We start from the raw sequence: 22,215 nt of genomic DNA, 5'->3' as shown, positions 1-22,215 counted from the left end.
TATGTCTGCTGCTGAAATATATAATGCAGACAAAGTATTGAATAGCATACAGTAGAAATACTTCTTTTCTCTACTGGGCTATCCTGAAACAGAAAAAGACAAAAGATGACAAAAATTAAATATTTTTAAAAGGGAGACTCAAGAAATGAGACTATGAACGTTGGGTTGAGATCTGAAATGTAAAACGCTTTAGCGCTTGTTTTGACTATTGTAAACATAGGTTTGGGTTGGCGGGAAAAAATCTTTAAATAAATTTGAATACAAGTGGAAAGGTGACTTCTCAAATCAGTAGTGAGATTTGTTCTATAATCACGATACATGAAAGAATAAAAATCTTCACTGATAAATGAAAGAGAAGGCTTGATTAAAAGGTATTTAGTTCATTAGAATGGATCTAGAAGAATAAGGAAGTTGTGACCAGGTTAAAACACAGCCTAATTTCAAACAGAAAAATGGGTCACTGTGAGAAATAAGATCCCATAGAGAAGAGGTTCATTGATACTCTTATTTGTCTCTGATGGAATTTTTTTTTTTTTTTTTTAAGTTTCAAGTCTGTCCACTAATGAAATGGGCAAAGTCTAACTGACCTAGTGAATAGAAGGACACTATGGGATGAATCTGGAACATCCTATTCTAGTATAATCTGGAAAAGGCACTTTTCTCCATTCTATTCCTTTTCAAATTCTGTGCTATCCAATAATATGTATATATTCCTGCTGTCTTCTGGAATAAGTAAAGTTCCATTCTTAATATAAAATTTCCCTTTATCCTGTTCTCTATTCAGGTAGAAAGTGAACAGAAAAGCTGTACAATCATGGTCTTTAATTAATTCTGGATTTGAATATTATAGGCAAGCTAGTGAGACTGTAATAAAATGCCTTAGGAAATAAATTTTTTTTCTTTCTAATCACTATCTTCAGAAAATCTGTAAGATTTGTCCTATTTATTATGGGTCTAATAAACTTGTAAGAGCAGTTGTTATTTTTTGGTATGCTGGATAAAGTAATGAAATATTTTTAAAAACTCTCACATTCTTTCTTCTCCTATTTTCCCTTTCAATCTTTGGCCAATATTTATCTTGAAAATATAAAGTTTGGGCATTAGGTAGACTTGTGAAGCTGTTTGTTTGCCATTTTAGCGGCAGGATCTGAACAATTTTGATGGCATTTGGTAAATATTCTTTTCCGTTAGCCCTGGGACTAATCCTTCTCTTCATAGCTTTCATGTTTATGGAAGAGAACATTATTATTTAACTTTTAACAAAATCACTAGACCAATGAAAGCCACGTGAATGACTCTTTATCTAAAGTATTTCACTGTGTAGTTTTCCTAGTAATTGTCTAACAGCAGTTCCTCTTGGTGACATGTAATACTAAATGCTCTGGCCATATACAATCAAAGTTATAATGAGGTTTACTCTGCTGAAAGAATATATCATATTCTTTCAATCCTCAATACTGTTTTAATCAGTCCTCAATACTGTTTTAAGTAAAGGCCAAGAGGTGGATATCTACTTAAATACAAACAACAGAGTGATATTTTGTAAAGAGATCTAAGAAAGGAATATACTGAAGGTCAAATCAGATGAACAACAGTGCATTTATTTTCATTTATTTTATCTGCACTTCATGGGGATATAGTTATGCAACTGTATGGGAGGCTGTTTTCTCTGGAGGTGTCATTGCTTTTCATGAAAATATTTGTCATCCTGGTATGGAATTCAAGTCATGTGTTTGCATCAGATGCTGACTAGCTGTGACTTTATTGTTGCCATCAAACATTATGAACAGGGAAGCAATACAGGAGGAATTAACAAATTCTCTTATCAGATGTTGACATTGACAAAAATCTTCAAGTCTGCACAAGGGAAAACAGTTATATCATTGTTTTGGTTTCAAAGACACTGAAGTGATTCTCTCTAGAATACTTTTCTTATGGACTCCCATTTGCCAAGTAACATAAATTATGCAAGATGCAGTGTTTTATGATTTAATTCTGTTACGTAACATTCTTTGGAAGGCAGAAGATATTAGAGAATGGTGTTAGCCTGACTTTATTATTCTCCCAAGTTTGGATAATTAGGAAAAAAAAATTCTTACTAGAAATAAGGGTGAAGCCATTATTTTCCTTCATATGATTTGACACTAGGTAACTTTTGGTTTAGTTTATTATTTGACATTAGTTCAAATTAACAGAAAAAAGTCTCTATCTCAAAATGTCTTTATGTTAATGATTGAATTACTGCACATTTCTGATCCTTCAGAAATCCAATTTTAATAGTAAAATAGAAAATAATTGTAATAACAGGTGTGGAGTATGGAGAAAATATTTTTAGCCTATAAAAGTTCACACTCTATACAATGATAGAAAAGAAAAAAGAAAAGCCCAGATGCCTCAATTTGCACAAAAAACTATTCACGAGAGCTAGGCCATGGATGTTTGCAGGCATCCTTTCTGTAAAGCAAGCCCTGTCTGTGTTCTTCACTAATCACGTATTTCATTTGTGAGTTAGCATCAGACGTGAAAGCACACATAGCAAATTAATCAGCATAAGTGAGATTTGGAAATTCTGAGAAAAAATATTTTAAAGCTGTAGCTCTAAATATTTAGTCAGAGTTAATAACAGTATGAAAATGACTGCTGTGGGGGAAAAATCCTAGCTATGTTCTTTGCCTGAGCTATCTATTGATTGATTATCATTTACAGGTGTATCTTGGTAGTAAGGATACGCAAAATCATTCTTCGTTATCTATGACTATTTATAAATGACGTATTATTTGAATAAAATATAAATGTTAAAATGAATATTTAAATTATCTTGTCTCAAGGCCTCTCCTTTAAGCCTCGTCTGGGTCTATTCTATGGTTTCACCGAAGCAATCATTTCTACCAACTCGTAGTTCTTTTCTAACAGTGACTAGATCTAAACATCACATCATTACTACCTAAAAGCAAATAGTAAGGGGGAAGGTCCTTGTTCCTCAATTTCAGAGCTAAATCTAAGCCCATGGATAAATTTCATGTATTTGGTGTAAATTCTCTGAGTGTGAAAATGTTGCTGCTAGGGTGCAGCCATATTTCCTAATCTGGTTACCAGTGCCTTATTTATATTTTCCCTTTTATTCAGTCAAAACCATGATAGCTGCTATTGTCTTGGTATTTTCTACAGGCTGTGGAATGGGAGTGTGATGAAGCTACCAAGAAGGCCTGTTACAGCAAAGGCAAATCAAAGGTAAGGATGCAATTATGAGCAGCCATCACCCTGTTTTGAAGGACTCTGCACTATATAAAGCACATTGATAAGAAGAGTATTCTTGATTATGATGCCATGAAAAGTGAAAAAAGCAAGATTCAAAATATGTATATGGTATATCCTCAAGTTTTCAATATAAATTAAAATTAACCACAATAATCAATCACTTCCAAAAAGGATTCAGAACACAAGAAGATCAGAGCTAATTTGTCCTTTATGTTATTAGACTAAGATAAGAAATTAATTGATTGATAGCACTGGAAAAAATATGGGCCTGAATTTTTAAAATGTTTTAAATTCCTTCTTTCATACTTTACAACTAAATCTAGAAAGTAATGATATGATAAATGAAATTATTATGTAAAATATTTGTGATTGATTCTTTATAATGTATCTTAACATATTCTTTATAATAAATTCTCGTTTCATACTAAAATCTACATCCCATGTTCCTATAGAATGCACAGTTTATAGCTAAGGTTGGAAATGTGTTTCTTAAGCAATTGTACATGTTGCAGGCTTCTTTCAAATGTTTGTCTGGCTCAAAAAGATGCGTGATTCTTTGCCTTTCCAGGAAGACTATGTGTCTTTGAGAAAATTATTCATGATCAACTTGAGGAAATTCTTCTGCAGCTTGTGCACAGGCTCACTGTGTCTTACTCTGTTAGTGATCGTCTTACATTTTATTGGAGCACGGACTTTTCCAGTGGTGAATTATGCTTTGGGTTACAGAAGACAGCAGTTATACACAGAGTAGAAAAGAGGGCTTGCCTTGCAAAGTCGGTCCCAGGACCAAGAGCTTGGGGAAAAAACTATAGCAAAAGCAGAGAGCACTGGCAAAAGATCCTCCCCTTTCTGTATTTATAAAAGAGTGTTATGTACCTTGTTTTACCCAATTTCATTGTCTGCTTCCCTGCCTTTTAACTGAATGGCTGTGGGAGTCAGATACTGAGGCAGGTGTCAGCCAGCTTTGTTATGGGGTTTCCCAACCCTGAATAAAGGAGTAGGAAGAAGAGGAGGAGGAAGATGCAGTCTTAGCCAGGGAAACACTTGGAGACAAGGGGGAGATAAAGCAAGAATTGATGAAGGCTATTTTCTGGAAGATATTTAACCTCAGAAAAGGCCTCTGAGATAAATAATCAGAGATATAAGGAGATTTAAAGGTACTCCAATTGTCAAAGAATTCGAATCTGGTATCTTCAAATGCTCCCCAAAATAAATAAATAATACAAAACCCGCACATTGGGGACCCCCATAACCTTCTTGGTGAGTTTGTAGAAATGATGTATAGAACTTTTGAAGAAGTGATTTCTAAGTAGTTTCCTTTTTCCTCCCTGTGGTGTTTGAGTCTGAGTGTGGGGGTTGTGTGGCTCCACCCTCGGCCCCACTTCACTGGTCAGAGCACAGTCCTTTAAATAAGACCACCTGTGCTAAGGAATGAGATGGGACCTGGAGAGTCAGACGTATATGAAGTGAGGGGTGGAAAGATGGATTTCTTTGTTTCGACTAGTAAGATTCACTGATGCAAGCGCCACCCTTCCAGGCTCTCAAGGCCTGCAGTGGGCCTTGCCTGGGGATATCAGCGCCTCCCAGGGGGTGCTCCGTGTGACGCCTGATATGGTTTGACTGTGTCCCCCACCCAAACTCCATCTTGAATTGTAGCTCTCATAATTCCCATGTGTCCTGGAAGGGACCTGGTGGATGGTAATTGAATGATGGGAGTGGGGCTTTCCTGTGCTGTTCTCATGATATTGAATGAGTCTCACAACGTCTGATGGTTTCAAAGGGGAGTTCCCCTGCACAAGCTCTCTTGCCAGCTGCCATGTAAGATGTGTCTTGCTTCCCTTTCATTTTCTGCAGTGATTTTGAGGACTCCCCAGTCATGTGGAACTGTGAGTCCATTAAACCTTTTTCCTTTAAAATTACCCAGTCTCGGGTATTAGCAGTGTGAGGACACACTAATACAGTGATCTAGCTCTCCCTCTTGCTTTTTCTCACCTCTTTCTTCTTGTCTTTATCTTTTGGTACTTTGCTCTTCCATCTCCTCTTCTTTCTTTCTGGGTCCTATGGGCACACCAATAAGCACTATTCAGGTTTGAGCAACCTAGCAACAGAGATTTTTGATGCACACTTTTCATCAGTGTCTGTTCTGAAAATGTTTAGCTGATAGCCCAAACCTGATGGTCCCCACCCTCCTTCCCTCTCCCAGGTTCCAGTGCTATTTCCTCATCCGATCTTAACACACCCAGCCCACGGTGAACGTTTAAAGATGTTCCACTGGATGAGTGGATGAACATGAGAAGCCCACACCAGGCAGTGAACTTTAGGGTTTCTCATCCTCGTCATTATTGATATTTGGGGCCAGATTGTTCTTCGACATGGCAGTGATTCTGTACATGGCAGGAAACACATTGCCAGACATTGACCTGGTTGGGAATCCCTGCTTTGATTTCCAAAATTGTAAATTTATTTGTCACTTTTACATTGTTTGTTTTTATTTTTATGCTTCCTAGAGTGCTCTCATATTTCATCTAGATTACATGTATATATTTGTTACAAAGACGTTTAAAAAATTAACAGTTAACTCCCTTCCCCTCTATGAGCTTCAGTCTCCTTGTACTCCTTGTCCTACTAAAGCAAAGCATCAGATTATGTCATGTAGCCTCATAGTCTGGGAGTTCATAATTTACAAAGAATCTGTGTGGTTGCCTTTTGCTAATTGATTATTTCTACTTGGGGTGAAAATTTGCTTCTGCTGAAGCAGAACTAGCCCACGTTTTGCCTTAAGCCATGATCATTGGTTGTTTGGAGCTTAGAACTTCAGTAAATTGAACCCAGAGAACTATTAGGAAAAGGCCATCTTTTGTGACCAGTAGGTAATATACCCTCAATTCACAGAGGAGACCAATCGTTACTATACTTAATTGAATTTTCTTGATACACAGAAAACAAATGAGGGCAACAAATATTTTCAAATAAAATCAAACCTTTATGTTTCACATGCTTTGGGTTCTAATGGATTAAAAATAATGGGAAATCAGTAATTATTAATTGACTCAAATTGCATTGGTGAGTGGATTTTTGAACACTAATATAGTAAGACAGATGAAGATGAGTGTCAAGCACCATATACTCTGAGAAAGATGAATCACACGTTCTTTTAGGTTGCATTAAGTATATTGATAAATTCACAGAGAGTTTAAATAACTTCTGCTGCTTTGAAGTAGAACTCAGTTTATGTAGCAGAGCTGTGTGCATTGGAAGTTCCTGTGTAGAAAAATGATGCAGTAGCTAAACAAACATGTCAGTCTAGACAGCACTGGGCTGGTGCATGGGTGGTGAGAGGAGAGGGATCTTCATCAACCTTTACAAGTTCCTCTTTCTTATTTGGCATCTCTCTTTCTTTCTTAACATAGTAACTGAACAGTGACCATGATGTGACCAACCTGGGTGACCAAGCCCAGCTCCTGGGACAGAGAAGGGAAAGAAACAAGGCAGCCCCTATGAACAGGGGCAACTGGGCCAAATGCAGCCTCCAAAGGACTGCCCCCAAACTCATAATTCAGACAACCCACATTTCCCCATTTTGACAGTTCTAGGAGCCAATTCAGAGAACATTCTCACAGTCAATTTAGCTGATAGGTAACGTCTCTTTGGGTGAATGGCATTAAGACTTTTCTTAGTGGTCATGAGCTTAGATGGCGAATTCAGCTGTTTTGTAGTTTTGCTTATGCTGAAGTTCTTATGAGAACTTCAGAATCACAAAGTTTCCCTTCTCCCTGAAATAAAAAGAATAATGCAAAATGTGACATCTCAGAAATGAGAAAAATGCCAGCAATTTAAACTGAAGTTGTTTTATTTCCTACTCTGAGAAAAGTGGTCTGTGCTTCTACACATAATGCGTTTAGCTACAGAGCTGAGCTGGAATGCTTGCCTGGAAGGAGGTGGCTGGGTCTGCAGGGAGGACACTGCCTGTACCCACTTGGTGCTCTGATGGGAGCATTCCTCAGCTTGCTGCAGAGCGGAGGAGAGTAGAGATGACAGATTTCCCCCTGCCTGTACCCACTTGGTGCTCTGATGGGAGCATTCCTCAGCTTGCTGCAGAGCGGAGGAGAGTAGAGATGACAGATTTCCCCCTGTTTCCCTGGGATGTCTGTGTCCAGACACAGATACGATTTCACACGTAATCCATTAAAAGTATAATTTAGGGAATTAGGGTCAAGAGAAGTTATCCAGATTTTTTATTCGAGTCAGGTTTAAAAAGAAGGTAGGTACGGAAGCTGCCAAGCCCTTGTCAAGTTTGTGTTCTATTTTATTTAGAAAATGCTCAGCTCACTTGGAAAAGAGGGAGTGCCTTTGCCTGCAATGGCTTAAATATTTCATGGAAAAAAAAAAGTAGGGGTGGGGAATCTGTTTTTATGGATTCAAAAACTTATAATAAAACCTGTTGTATTTAGTTCTTCTGGACATAGCATTATAGAAATTGAATTCTATAACTATTTAAGTATCTTTTACACAAATATTATTTTAAACACAAATAGTCAATTCTCTCACGACCTAACAAGAGTTCCTTGTGTGTGTTGGGCTATTATGTCTGAACCGATGTTCCTCCCACTCTGACATTTAGGAACCGTACAAAGGAAACACAGCTGATTATTATGGGAATGAAAGAGCCGCTGTATGCTTCTATTACACTTTGTAATTTTCAAAAGTTTTTGTTCATGATCTCATTTCAGGATTTTTGACACCAAGTTCCTAGAATTATTTTGCTAGTTAGTGGGAGAGTTTTGATTAGAATCCAGAGCTATGTATATTGTTCTCCCTGTAATATCCTGTGTTCCTATTCACCAAGTTGTCAAATTATGCTTTTAAAGAGGTAAACTCCTAGTGAATAGGAGAAGAAACTCACGACACATACTGCCTGAGAACCTGCTGGTGTAGGCCTGGATCTTGACATTTTGTACCTAAGTGCCAATATTTTGAAAGCTGTGAGTTAACCAATACATGGGACACATTGTAGCCCGCTTTTATTTTGTGTAATTGCTTTAAAAATTGAGAATACTTTAGGTTAAATACTAACATTAGGTTAAACTTAGATTATGCACACCTAATTTTATTTTTTTTAATTGAGGTGCCCAAAAAGGTTTCCCATGAAGTCAGCTCAGTTGAAAATAGAGTATGTACATATATACAGTATAGTATATTTTATATATCAATACATTACATAGCATGTAATATATATATGTGTGTTTATCTGTGCATATTGCATCTGTTATATGCATGTGCATATATTCACAAGTAATACATGTATACAGTTATATAGACACACCCTTTATACACACACACATACACATATGCATCTGATTGGGTTAGGTATGGTTTTGCAAGAGTCACCAGGTCATCATGACTTAGGCTGATGTGGGTTCCACTTTGAAAGGCTCATGCAATTCCTATAAATTGCTTTTCTTCAGCACTTTGATGCTGACAAGGATAACACATTATGAAGAGGACACATTGCTTTCACTGTGAACACTATGATTAACATAAAGGCTGTCAGCTTCTCACCCTTATCTTTTCCTCCCTAAAATTAATGGGTTGGGCAATGGGCTGGGTGTTGCTGAAGAGACACCTGAGAGATCCACAGAACATACCTGTTTAAAAAAAAAAAAAATCATGAAATGCTGTATGACAAAACCAATTAATTCATTAAGAAAACAGCCCTAAAACGTGTTTTCTGTGCTGGGGCGTGGGCCTTGTGTCCTTGAGACCAAGTGGGTATCGGCCAGTCTCCATCTAAAAGCCCTTTCTATGAGTCAGCAACCATGCACCTCGGCTATTAATTGCCTTGAAGTGAAGGAAAGGTTGATCCATCTGTGGGTCACAGGCCCACATGGGTCGTTTTAATGTTCAAGTGCCGTGATCAAAATGTAGACAGATGACTCTCATTATCAACCCTAGAAGCCATGTGACAGCAAGCCACTAGAGGCCTTGGAGATGTACACTGTGACTTCTTAGAAAATCGGAACTCATTAAATCCTCTTCACCCATTTTCAAGGTATGGAAATGGGCTAGAAGAAAAAATTCTTAGATGATAAAAGGAAAATCATAGACGTTTAAGTATGGTGATTTATAAGAGAAACCTTTAAAAGAATATCCTAAAGGGTTTGTACATTATGACTCTACTTTAAAATAGGTGACTCCAAGCAGTACTTCAAGCAAGTTCAGGTAACCCATGGAAAGGCCACATTTGAAACAGAGATTGGCAAAGTGAGTTGCCAGTAGATCTGTGAGAGAATTTGAGTTTTCAAAACACCATCAAGAGGAGACTAATTATTACACAGCCTAGAACTGTTACCGATTTCCTTTTTTTTTTTTTTTCTTTTTGAGACTCTGGAGTCTCGCTCTGTCACTCAGGCTGGAGTGCAGTGGCTCTCCACAACCTCCGCCTCCTGAGTTCAAGCAATTGGATTACAGGCATGCATTACCACGCCTGGCTAATTCTTTGTATTTAGTGGAGATGGGGTTTCATGTTGGCCCGGCTGGTCTCGAACTCCTGACCTCAGGTGATCTGCCTACCTTGGCCTCCCAAAATGCTGGGATTACAGGTGTGGAATCACCGTGCCCAGCCACTCATTTCCTTTTATTCACAGTATTGACTGTCCAGTTCCCAAATTTATCTTCCACTCAAAAGCTAAATACTTCTACTTTTTTTTTTTCCTGTGTTTTCACATTCTGTTTCAGTTGAACTTGTCCCAATCTCTCTTTTTAAAACATTTATTATTTTAAATGAATTTGTTTGGAATTCACATCTGGAATTCACAATCTGTGAATGAAACACGAGGATGCCTTTAAGGGAGTAAGAACGGGGAAGTATGTGAGATGCCCTTAGCCAGTTGGGTGACTGAGTTCTGCTCTTGACAGTTAAGAAGAAACTCAAATACCACCCACCTCCACACATTGCTCCTGTAGGACTCAGTGAATGAGCACACCTACCATCATTGGTGATAACGCAGACCTCTAGTTAAGGCTGGGGCCAACTACACTATTACCTTCCTTCATTAGCTCCTGATTGCCACAGGCTCCTCTGGGTTCCATAGGGCTGGGGCCACCCTCCATCATTTTATGAAGATTCTGCACAGACCTCCTTGCCTGATCATCCAGATCCCTGACATCGTCCTCTTTTTTTTCCCACACTCTCAGTTCTGCGAAGCACACCAGTGACACATGGCGATGTGGCTCATCACCAATAATAGAGCCGGTGTCTTCATGTATTCTCACATGGTCTTGATGATCAGAACATGCTCTTTCATTCTCTGCCCTCATTGAAATAATTCTGTCCCTTTCCTCATTTACTTTTTCTCTGATTTTCTGACACTATCAGTTGGTGCCCTGCCCCTCCCTGGCAAACTGCTGCACCGTGGTTACCATGGTTATCACACATCCTGACCAACATGCCGGTTCTTCATCAAGCTTGCGAGTGGTCATCAGGGATGTTAACAACCTACAGTTGGCGGGCACTGTGGCTCATGCCTGCAATTCCAGCACTTTGGGAGGACAAGGCAGGAGGATCCCTTGAGCTCAGGAATTCGAGACCAGCCTGGGCAATAGAATAAGTCCTTGTCTCTACAAAAAAAAAAGAAAAGAAAAAAAAGAAAAAAATAGCCAGAGGTGGTGGCATACACGTGTAATCCAAGCTACTTGGGAGACAGAGGTGAGCGGCTCACTGGAGCCCAAGCAGTCGAGGTTGCAGTGAACTGTGATTAAGCCACTGCACCCCAGCCTGGGCAACAACAGAGTGAGCCCTTGTCTCAGAAAACAAAAACTAAAGAAAACAACCTACAGTCTTATTTGCACTTTGTTCTTCCTTTGGGAAATTAATGTAAACACCGTATTTGATATCTTGGTTATTCTCCTTTCCATAATTTACTGGAGGCCCTTGCTTTCTCTTCACCAGGGCTGTAGAACTCTGCTGTGAAATCACATTTCAATCCAGATGATTCTCCTGGAACAACTTACCCTTGCCCATGTTGTTTGTGGTTTACCTTGTAGCAAGCTCTTGCTTTTTTTTTTTTTTTTTAAGAAAAAGTTCTTTTACATCTTGCCTTGCTTTTAAAAGAGTTCCAAAAGCAGCAGCAAAAACCAAACAAAATCCCCACCCTTCTATACTGTTTGTAATTTTCCATTCCAGTCCTTATGATGGTGTCATTAACATGTCTGTGTCATCCATTAAATCCATCAGCTTGCTCTGTCCTGTGTTCTGGAAGATGTCTTTGTGGGTCTCCTCTGGCAGGCATAGGCTTCCTTCTTTTATCCTCACGCTGCCTGTCTTTACAGGCTCCTGTACCCCTCTGGTTTCTTCCCTGGCCTGCCTGTGTTCTCTTCAGCCTGGGAGGGAGGAACTCTGTGGTTCTTTGAAGTCTTTTGTTTTGTTCTTTCACTTTAGAACTCTCCTGACCTTTCCCCAGGAATGAAGACCAAAGGGAACAAAACAAGACAAGCCTCCCACCTCTGTTGTACCTTTCTCAGTTACCAGATTCACCGTCTACTCTTTACAAGCATTTGGTAATTCTTCTGAAGCCTACTTAGATCTTTGTGGTTGTTTTCTGTCTTCCTCAGTTCAGCTTCCAATGACAAGTGATTACTATTACTGTTAGGAATAATGTTAGGAGGATAATCCACCCTTGGTATTTCACTTTACATTTAGAAAGCCAATCTGAGCCAGGAGCGGTGCTCATACCTGTGATCCCAGCACTTTTGGGAGGCCAAGGTAGGAGGATCATTTGAGCCCAGGAGTTCGAGACCAGCCTGGGCAGCATGACAAAACCCTGTCTCTAGTAAAGAAAATACAAAAATTAGCACTATGCATTGGTGCTGTATCGCTGCTATGCAGTAGACTGGGTTATGGGAAATTAACACTTTCATCTAGAATGAGGGTCCATTTGGTTGAAGACAAGGTGAGCTATACCATTACATCCAGATTCCCCTGATATCCAGCATGATGTGATTCAAATCATCATGTTATCATGCAGCATCTTTCATGCCTCGTGCATCATTCATTTGCCATTGCTTGCAATCGGCTCACTATTTTGGGTTTGTCCTTTCACACCTACCACCTTGGTCTAGGTACAAAATGACAAGAGCCTGAGTTACGGAAGTGACTTCTTCCTTGGCTTCCTGTCTCCAGGCTTCTATCTTCAGCTTATCCTGTGAATTGGTTTCTGAGTGGTTCTTTAGTGGAAAAACATGAGAACTCATCAATACTTCACGCAGTCAAAACGTTTCATGGCTCCTTTCACATTCGGAGTAACATGTGAACTCACTACCTGGGCACACCTGGCCTGTTTCAGGCTCCTCGGCTTCTGTGTGAGCTCCTCTGTACACCAGGAGATCGCCATGCTTTCTCTAGCCATGACACCTTCACACAGTCTGCTCCTCTTGCTTGGGGTGTCTTTTCCTTCCTTTGCTCAGTAAAGCCCGACCGGTGTCCTACAAGCACCCCCTCCAGGAAGCCTCATGAAATCTTTCACTTTATTTAACACTTAGTTGTCAGCTCTTTCAGGAAGCCTCTCGACACCTCTTCCCTTCGCTATTCCTTTGGAGCTATGTAATATGCTATTCTTCTGTGTGTGCTCATTAGAGCGCATGGACAGCTCTGTGGTCATTGTCATGAACCTGTATTTTTCTGCCGGGGGCCTGGATTGGGACTTCTAACCCAGTGACTACCAAAGAGGAGCTACTCAGTGGATGCTTGCCGAATAAATGAGGAGTTCTCCAGCTCACATGTCCATCACTGCTGTGACCATACCCAGGGTTTTCTAAGAACATTGGCAACCACAAAAATACTCCATTCTTGGAGTATCCCTCAGCCTAGGGTTTTGTCCCAAATGTTTCGAACATCTTTTCCTCATTAAGCATATTTTCACTTTTCAATCAATGAATTGAAAATGCATATAGATACTTGCTCTGTATTTAAAATATGCAGTTTCATCCCATAAAGAAAAATTTGTTCCAGTTTGCATACCGAGTTTCTCATGTGACCTTCTGATCAAGAAGCACTTGCAGCATTTTCTCAAAGTCCTGAGGAAGTTTTCCAAGGCACTGTTTCACGAATAGTATCTAATAGGTTCCTTTTATTTATTTTCCTAATAGCCATCCAAGGCCATTTAGTGTTTGTGCTACTATCAGATACAATTCAAAATGAAATCAGTTCTGTCAAAATTAGATGCATGCTTTGAGAATTTAATTGAACATGTGTTTATCTTCATATTCTTTATCAAACAAGGTGCAGATGCAGCAAGTAAATTTATTTGATAAAAATCAAATTGTTTCATAATTCTGTTGTTATTTTTTGGTCAATATCTGAAAGGTTTATTTTTTTTTTAATGAGTTACATTTTATTAATGGTTTACATATTTATTAGATAACATGTATTCATTCTCACCATTCTTCTTGTGCTTAGACTTTGTTAGCATGTTTTTCATTATATATATATATATATATTTTTCCCCCTCAGGAGGAATGTCAGAACTACATCCGGGTGCTTCTGGTGGGTGGCGACCGGTTATTCACCTGTGGGACCAATGCATTCACACCTGTCTGCACCAACCGCTCGGTATGGCTTCCTTTTGTGCCTCAAAAGAATTTAATATCAGAAGAGGTCAAACATTGTATTAAAATATTAGTTGTAAATGAATTTCTGTACACCAAGGTGTTGCTGTTTAATTCAAAAGCACTTTTTGTTAAATTGAATAAGTATTTGATTTCTTGATGTATTTCTAATCAGGACCATCAATTAGATAAATAACTGGAACTAATTATAACTTATATAATTAAACTTAAATATGTTTCTAAATTATTTCAACCAGCATTTTTCTCACCAGTGACTTTAAACATTAATCCTAAACATATTCTTTGATGTCTTAGAGATACTGTTACTGTTATTTACATTTATTAAAATTATTAAAATGGTCTAAAATCACAATCGTAGGGAAGAAAAAATTAGCCTGCAAATTGGATAAGAAGTATGTAAAAAAAATAAGCAAACTAAGAAATTGAACCCTAGGCAAAGTCCAGTTATAACTGACCCTCTTTCTTGTCTTTAACCTGGCAATCATTGACAGAGTAATTTTGAGCTGCACACAATATAGCAGTAGCATGGCAGGGTCAGTAGAACACACGTGGAATCTTCCTAATTCAGGTTATAAACGCAATCTTCCTCTGGGAATATCATGAAGAAACATGTTCATTCCCTGGTTGCATACCTTTCTTCAAGACCTTAATTGACCATCTGCTTTTACGGTTCATGATTTCAGGTTAGCATTCAGTTATTGGAAATAAAGGGAGGAGATGGATGCTAAGGGGTGTGAAGCTCAGGGAGCTCTCTAGGTGCCGCGCCCTGCCCTGAAACGCTTTCACCAGTGCCATGGTTCAGTCCTCAACATCTGCCCCACAAGATCGCTACTCTTTGGGGCTCCCTTTTATGAAAGAAGAACCTGAGACATAAAGAGCTGAGGGAACTTACCGGGTACACATCTCATAGCAGAGCAAGCAGCGTGCCTGCACCTACCGGCCCTGAGCCTTTCTGCTCCAATACCTCTCAGGCGAGAACCAAGAACCGAATTGAGCAAAAAATCCGCCAGTACCCAAGAGCTTTTCTCATTCAATGATTGTTGGGAATCCAGCATTTGGGACACTGGATTCGTATGAAATGACTTCAAGACACTTGGATCTCTCTCTGAAAACTGAAAAAAAAACAAAAACAAAAAACGAAAGTATTGGAAATGTGGGCCGCATAGTGTTGAATATCCACACATCCTTACCTGTGAATACATTTTTCGGGGCTATTCATTATATTTTGGTTCACTTATATTGATAGAATTATACATATTTTTTTTTTTTTTTTTTTGAGACAGAGTCTTGCTCTGCCTCCCAGCCTGGAATGCAGTGGCACGATCTTGGCTCACTGCAACCTCCGCCTCCTAGGTTCAAGTGATTCTCCTGCCTCAGACTCCCGAGTAGCAGGGACTACAAGTGCCTGCCACCATGCCTAGCTAATTTTTGTTTTGTTTTGTTTTTAGTAGAGAGGGGGTTTCACTGTGTTAACCAGAATGGTCTCGATCTTCTGACCTCGTGATCTGCCCTCCTCGGCCTCCCAAAGTGCTGGGATTATAGGCGTGAGCCACTGCGCCCAGGCAATTATACGTAATTCTTTATTGTGATCCTATTTCTGTAAATATTGACACTGGTTTTTAAATTAAAGTGGAAAAGTATGCAATACTTGTGCATTATAAATCAAAGGCATATATACAATGATCTTTTATCTTATTTTGTGAGTATTCAGTGGTATGAGGTTCAGTAAACTAAAGTGATGAGAAAGAGACTGATTGATGGACTCTCTTCCCGTGAGTGGAGCAGGCTGTTTTCATCCGTTGGAGTGTAAAAGTGGGTCATCTCTCCTCATGAGCCCCAGAGAGGCTGTTACACAAGCATCACTGTGATTATGGTGGATGTGATCCATAAGCATCACTAAAGGAGCTTGTGCAGAGGTAACTGCTTTTCCCCTCATCTTCCCCCACAGTTGAGCAACCTGACTGAGATCCACGATCAGATCAGTGGCATGGCCCGCTGTCCCTACAGTCCCCAGCACAATTCCACAGCGCTCCTCACAGCTGGCGGGGAGCTCTATGCTGCTACGGCCATGGATTTTCCAGGACGTGATCCTGCCATTTACCGAAGCCTGGGCATTTTACCTCCTCTCCGCACAGCGCAGTACAACTCCAAATGGCTCAATGGTAAGCCTTCCGTCACTCCCTCTTTCCCACCTCATTTGTTTTTGATTTCTGGTGATTTGGTGTTCAAAAGCAAACTACAACACTCTAAATAAAAATGAATTCTTCATCTTCTAAAGAAATCAAAGTGTAGCTTGTTCAGGACTAATGATAAAAAGGACATCATATGGCTATTTAGTATTTGGAAGAGCAGTGGTACTTCCAACCCTCTAGACCATGATAATATGGCTAATGTTGATATGACCACTTACAGAAGCTAGCTGAGTTTTTTTTTTTTCTATATTGTTGTTTAATGTCTACAAAAGTTGACAGCTTGTCAGAGATATGTGTAGAGTCCTATGCATTGCTTCTTAACTTCCTTTTTATGTGTCTAGAAATGGAAATTACTAACATGGCATGTAATTTTCAACCACTGTATAAAAGAATTTGTTTGTCTATAGGTAACTCCAAAAAGTTTGACAATTAAAAATGTAAGAAATGTATCAACTCACATACTTAGAAGTTAGTAGGAGGCATCATCAGGGTTTATTCATTCAGTGGCTCAGGAGTTAATAAGGAGGCAAGTATTCACTGCAGTCTCTGCCATCCACAGTCTGGCAGATGGGCCCTCAGGCCACCTCTGCTTGTGGTTGCAAAATTGTTTCTGCAATTTCAGGTATTGCATCCACATGTGGCAATATCCACTCAAAGAAGAGCCACATCCCTGTCCCCTTTTCATCTGTATATTTCTTTTTAAAGAAACCAGAAACTCTTAGAAGGCTTCTTTCAGTTCTGGGCCAGAACTTGGTCACTTGCTCACTAAGCAATCAGAAGATGGTGACAACCATCCAAATTGAGGTTCACTGTGTACAAAGTCCTGATGTGTTTCAGCTGAAATGCATCCCACTGTATATCTGTGCATTCATGTGTGAGTGTGGTCACACACACACACACATACACATTCACCTACAAAGGCGATGTATATGTACCATACATAATCCATTGCCCCAAGCATTTGTTTGATAGTTTGTACAAAGGTGAAATCTTGAGAGTTAGTAGACTTTTGCCACATACTGGCTAATTATGTAGACCAGAGTTTCTCAGCCTCAGTTCTTCCATTGCCTGGATGGCAACACATGACTCTCCAATGGAAAAGGAGAATTGACAGATGCTGACAACCAGGAGGTTGACATATGCTGACCACCTGATCAGCTGGCAGTCACTCAGTCCCATGTAAGAAGGCGGCTAGTGTTTATAACTCGTGCTATGACCTGAATGATGTTTTGGGCCAAATTGTTCTTAGTTGTGGGATGGGGGGTCTTGTCCTTGGTATTGTAGGATGTCTAGCAGCATTTTCAACCTATAATCATTATATGCCAGTAGCATCCTCCTCTGCCCACTTGTAACAACAAAAAATGTTTTCAGCAATTTTTCAGTACTCCCTGGGAGGGGGGAATTAACTCTAGTTGAGAACCACTGCTTTAGATTCATCACATATGCAGAACCATGGATACACGTACATATATTCGATGCAAATATTTTGCCAAATAATACAGTCAACCTAACCATCAGAGTTTGCCTTTAAAAGACTGTCCTATAGAAAAAAAAAGGATGTCCTCATCATTAGCTTTCTCAATTAAACTGAATTGCTTCCAAAGGGAAACATGAATTGTTTTTCCAAACTGAAGCACTAACTAGATTTCTCCCATTAACATCATTTCTGTTGAACTGGCTTCAACGGAATCAGTTGATTCTATATGGATGGTCCCCTTTTGGCCCCGAAACTTTCATCTGTGCAGTCTCAAGTTCTTCTTTCCATTTGTTTGTTGATTCTGACTGGCCGAGAAGTTTCCACTTAAAAATGAAGAATCCCTATCCCAATAAAGGCTTTGTAATTAGAATTTGCCAGAAGCAAACCAAAGTAAAAAGCAATTGGGAGTACTCTCTCTTTTCCCAAAGTGACACTTGAAGAATATCCTGGAAAAACCATTCAGGTCATAGCACGAGTTATAAACACTAGCCGCCTTCTTACATGGGACTGAGTGACTGCCAGCTGATCAGGTGGTCAGCATATGTCAACCTCCTGGTTGTCAGCATCTGTCAATTCTCCTTTTCCATTGGAGAGTCATGTGTTGCCATCCAGGCAATGGAAGAACTAAGACAGTGTTGATCACAGTCGTGGTACGCAAAACATTGTTACTTGATTTACAAAGAAATCAGTGTTTCCGATTCCTAAAACATTCTGCTGTTCATTTCTAAGATCTGATAACTGTAGACACTGAAAGTAATTCAGAGGTAAATGCGGTGGCTCTACCACTCAGGCCATTAGAGCAGCACAATTTGCATGACAATGAATAGCCTGCATTTCTCAGGAAAGCAGCATTTCCACCGCCCTCCCCCACTGTCCTTCCTTGGCCTGCATTGGGAAGACCCTCTCTCCTAGGGTAGAAAATCAAGAGCCCTGCCTGAGGACCCTGAGTGATTGCATAGGAAGTGTTGTCTTCATACCTCTCCTGTGTTTTGTTAGGGCACTTTCTGCCACTGCTGAACCCTGAGATACAATTTCCACTTCTGGTTGGCCCTGATTTGCTTCTCTGATTGACCCTCCATTCCAGGATGGATTCTGGCCTCTAACCACACTAGGTTCTGCTTCCATCTCCTGCTGAGCCTGAACACAGGGACATTTATCCTCCCTGGCCTAACTAGGACACATGCTTTGCATCCCATCTGTTCTTTGCCAGACGCCCTTGTCTCAGGTCTTCCTCCTTTAGTTCTCCTTACCCTCCTGCCCGCCTGCATTGACTCCCACCAAATCCAGCCCCAGAGGGACCCACCCCTTGGCTTCTGTGTCTCTTAAACACTGGGGTGCTAGAGAGAATCACCCTGTGGTGGAAAGGGCAGTAGAAAAGGTGGAGCCTCTGTCCTCAGTGAGGCCCTCAGGGCAGCTCCCTAAAGGTCTAAGCACCTCAGTTCCTGTCCTCTCCCCTTGCAACTACCCCCACTCCAGTCCTTTCCCAGCCTCTCCCAGGGATTCTCAATGGGTTATCTTTCCTCCTACATTATAGAGAAGCATTAGGTTCTAAGAGATTTTTCCCAGTAAGTCCTCAAACTTACCTTTTCTTGTCACTCGGGTTCTGTAGCTGATTCTCTTTCTGCTGTGTTCTGGAGTAACTTTCATTTTTTGGAAAATATTGCCGCCTTATCCATTATCTTTCTTTTCACCATAACCTCAAATTTCTTCCTAATGATGACTCATGATTTCAGAAAGATGTTCAGATGTCTTTTCTCTTAAATAAGACAAAAACAAAGAAACCCCAACAAGCTAAAACCAAACACCCTTAGTTCTGCCGTGTCCAAGAATGCTCCAATTTCGTATGGTGATTTTAAGGACCCATTAAATGACCTTTCAGATTTTTCCCTTGAGCTTTCAACCAAGTCAGCAAAATCAAATTTGAGAGTTGGACTTGTTCCAGAAGGAGGCTACAACGGGGTGGTGAAGGGGTAGGACTTCCTGCTTTGGTGGCCATGCAGTGGAAATTTTCTCTCAGCAGAAACAGGAGGAATGGAGGGTAAGTCCCTGCCCCATCACTTGCCCTCCATTATTGGCTGACCTTATTGAGGACAGCATTCTTAACCCCTCAGCTTCAGGCCGTTCACATCTTCTCTGCCCTCTGCACCCCACCATGTGGTGCTGCGGTGGTTCTCCCCAGTCCCACAGTGTCTAGTTACATTATTTGAGGACCAATTTCCAGCCATTACCTTAACTATCTTATTGGAAGGATGACATTGTTGCCTCGAAGTTTCTTTTACAGAATGTTTATGCCGCACCATACGTAGCTGGTGCACCCTGTGGCTTGAGTGCCTGTCCTGTCCTTGACTCTTTTCCTTCAGCTGATCTTTAAGCTTTGTTTATCCCTGAGAATTCTGTCCTCAATCCCTTCCTTCTGCCTACTCTTCTCATTCCACACACTCCTCTTGGATTCCCATCTATTCCGAAGTTTTTTTGTTGTTGTTTTTCGTTAGTTTTCTATTTTAATAGTTTTTGGGGTACAGGTGGTTTTTGGTTACATGGATAAGTTATTTAGTAGTAATTTCTGAGATTTTAGTACACCCTTCACCCGAGCAGTGTACACTGTACCCCGTATATAGTCTTTTATCCCCCACTCCATTGCCAACCTTCCCCACAAGTCCCAAAAGACGATTGTATCATTATTATACCTTTGCATCCTCATAGCTTAGCTCCCACTTACAAGTAAGAACATATGATATTTGGTTTTCCATTCTTGAATTACTCCACTTGGAATAATGATCTCCAGCTCCTTCCAAGTTGATGCAAAATACATTATTTTGTTCCTTTTTATAGCTGAGTAGTAGTCCATGGTATATACATATTACACTGTTTTCTGTTCTAAAATTTTAACTCCCCTGCCTCACACCATACCCACCTACTGAAGACCGTTCACGGATCTGGTCTCAGCTCCGACTTAGTCCACAGATGTGATGTTCACTTCCAGCTGAATGCTCCTTGCAGTACTTTCAGCTCAGCCTACTCCATTTTTGTTCATTTCTTTGTTTTTCAATCTTGGGTGTGGGCCCCATATTAGTTTTCTAGGGATGCCATGACAAAGTATCACAGTGTGGGTGCTTAAACAGCAGACATTTATTTGCTCAAAGTTCTGGAGGCTGAAAGTCCAAGAAGCAGCTGTCAGTAGGGTTGTTGTCTCCTGAGGCCTCTCTCCTTGTCTTGTAGATGTCATCTTTTCCCTATGTCTTCTAAACATGGTCTTCCCTCTGTCCATGCCTGTTTCCTAATTTCCTTTTTTTTTTTTTTTTTTTTTGAGACAGAGTCTCGGTTTATCGCCCAGGCTAGAGTACAGTGGTCCAATTCAGCTCACTGCAAGCTCTGCCTCCTGGGTTCACACCATTCTCCTGCATCAGCCTCCCAAGTAGCTGGGACTACAGGCTTCTGCCACCACACCCAGCTAATTTTTTGTATTTTTAGTAGAGACAGAGTTTCAACGTGTTAGCTAGGTTGGTCTTGATCTCCTGACCTAGTGATCTGCCTGTCGGTCTCCCAAAGTGCTGGGATTACAGGCATGAGCCACTGTGCCCAGCCCCTAATTTCCTATTCCTATAAGGACAGCAGTCATATTGGATTAAAGCATACTCCAATGACCTCATTTTAACCTCATTAACCACTTAAAGACCCTGTTTTTGAGCATAGTTACATTCTGGAGTATTGGGGGCTGGGACCTTGACATAAGTTTTGGGAGACACAACTCAGCCCAGAGCAGGCTCCATGATTCACCTCTCATCTGAGCCAGACACCTGCAAATCTCAGCCGACTCCTTCCCTCTCTTTCCAGACCCACTCAACCCCAGGTCCTGCAGAGACCACTTTTAGAGTGACTCCCAGACCTAAGTCTTTCTTCTCATTCCTCCACTTCTGTGCTTGTTCAAGGCTTCCTCATCTGAAATGCTGCACTAGCCCCTCTCTGATCCACTCTCCAAAGAGTAGCCAGTAATATGTGGCGTGAAGCTCTAAGGTAGACGGTAGAGACTTTGGAGTCAGACAGATCTGAGGCTTGGCCCTTGGGGCATAAATTTGTCTTACCAGTTCTTGGCTTCCTCACCTGTATATTGCAGATGGCTGACTACCTGACCTGGACATTGTGAGAATAAAGTGAGACAATAAAGATGATGAGTATTAGCGTCAGCACATAGTCAGTACCCCACAAATAAGGGGAGCTATTATGAACTCCCCAAAGTCCAATGCAATATCTGAGATGTAGTAGGGAGTTAATACATGTTTGTTGACTGAATAAATGAGTGATTATTTGGGCCTGTGGTTCCTGAATTACTGACACCTTCCAACCTCCTCTTTCCTCCTCTTTACTGGCACATTCAAGACATATCCATCACCATCTAGTCTTGGGACTTCCAGAACTTTAGCAGGACTTGAATCCTCTAGAAGACCACCACTCAGCTAGCAGCTGCTTACATATAATAATGAACAAAACTCCCTTCTTTGTTTTGCATGCTTTTCAGTTTTTTGCAACCTTTTTGTGTTGAGGAAAGAAAATTGTCTCAGCAGGAGAAGTTGGGAGGGTATAGCACCTGCTAACCTGAGTCAGCAAAATTTTTGCATTCAGATGAACTATGATTAAATTGTGTACAGTACAATTTACTTATGCATT

General features: G+C 40.4%; 1 protein-coding gene across 5 annotated transcripts in view; it reads left to right on the top strand.

Annotated features, from left to right (window-relative positions):
- SEMA5A (semaphorin 5A) overlaps positions 1-22,215 on the top strand; it is a 507,347-nt gene that overhangs the window by 302,526 nt on the left and 182,606 nt on the right. For all 5 annotated transcript variants that reach the window (XM_021939236.2, XM_021939237.2, XM_021939238.2 and 2 more), the window contains 3 exons: positions 3,169-3,231; positions 13,766-13,864; positions 15,830-16,043. In XM_021939236.2, coding sequence (XP_021794928.1) covers positions 3,169-3,231; positions 13,766-13,864; positions 15,830-16,043 — 376 coding nt within the window. The remainder of the gene's footprint in view (positions 1-3,168; positions 3,232-13,765; positions 13,865-15,829; positions 16,044-22,215) is intronic.

The sequence above is a fragment of the Papio anubis genome, chromosome 5, assembly GCF_008728515.1.
Source record: "Papio anubis isolate 15944 chromosome 5, Panubis1.0, whole genome shotgun sequence".
In the NCBI taxonomy this organism is placed as follows: domain Eukaryota; kingdom Metazoa; phylum Chordata; class Mammalia; order Primates; family Cercopithecidae; genus Papio; species Papio anubis.
Note: the sequence above shows the minus strand (reverse complement) of the source record. Positions and strands in the feature narration are given on the sequence as shown.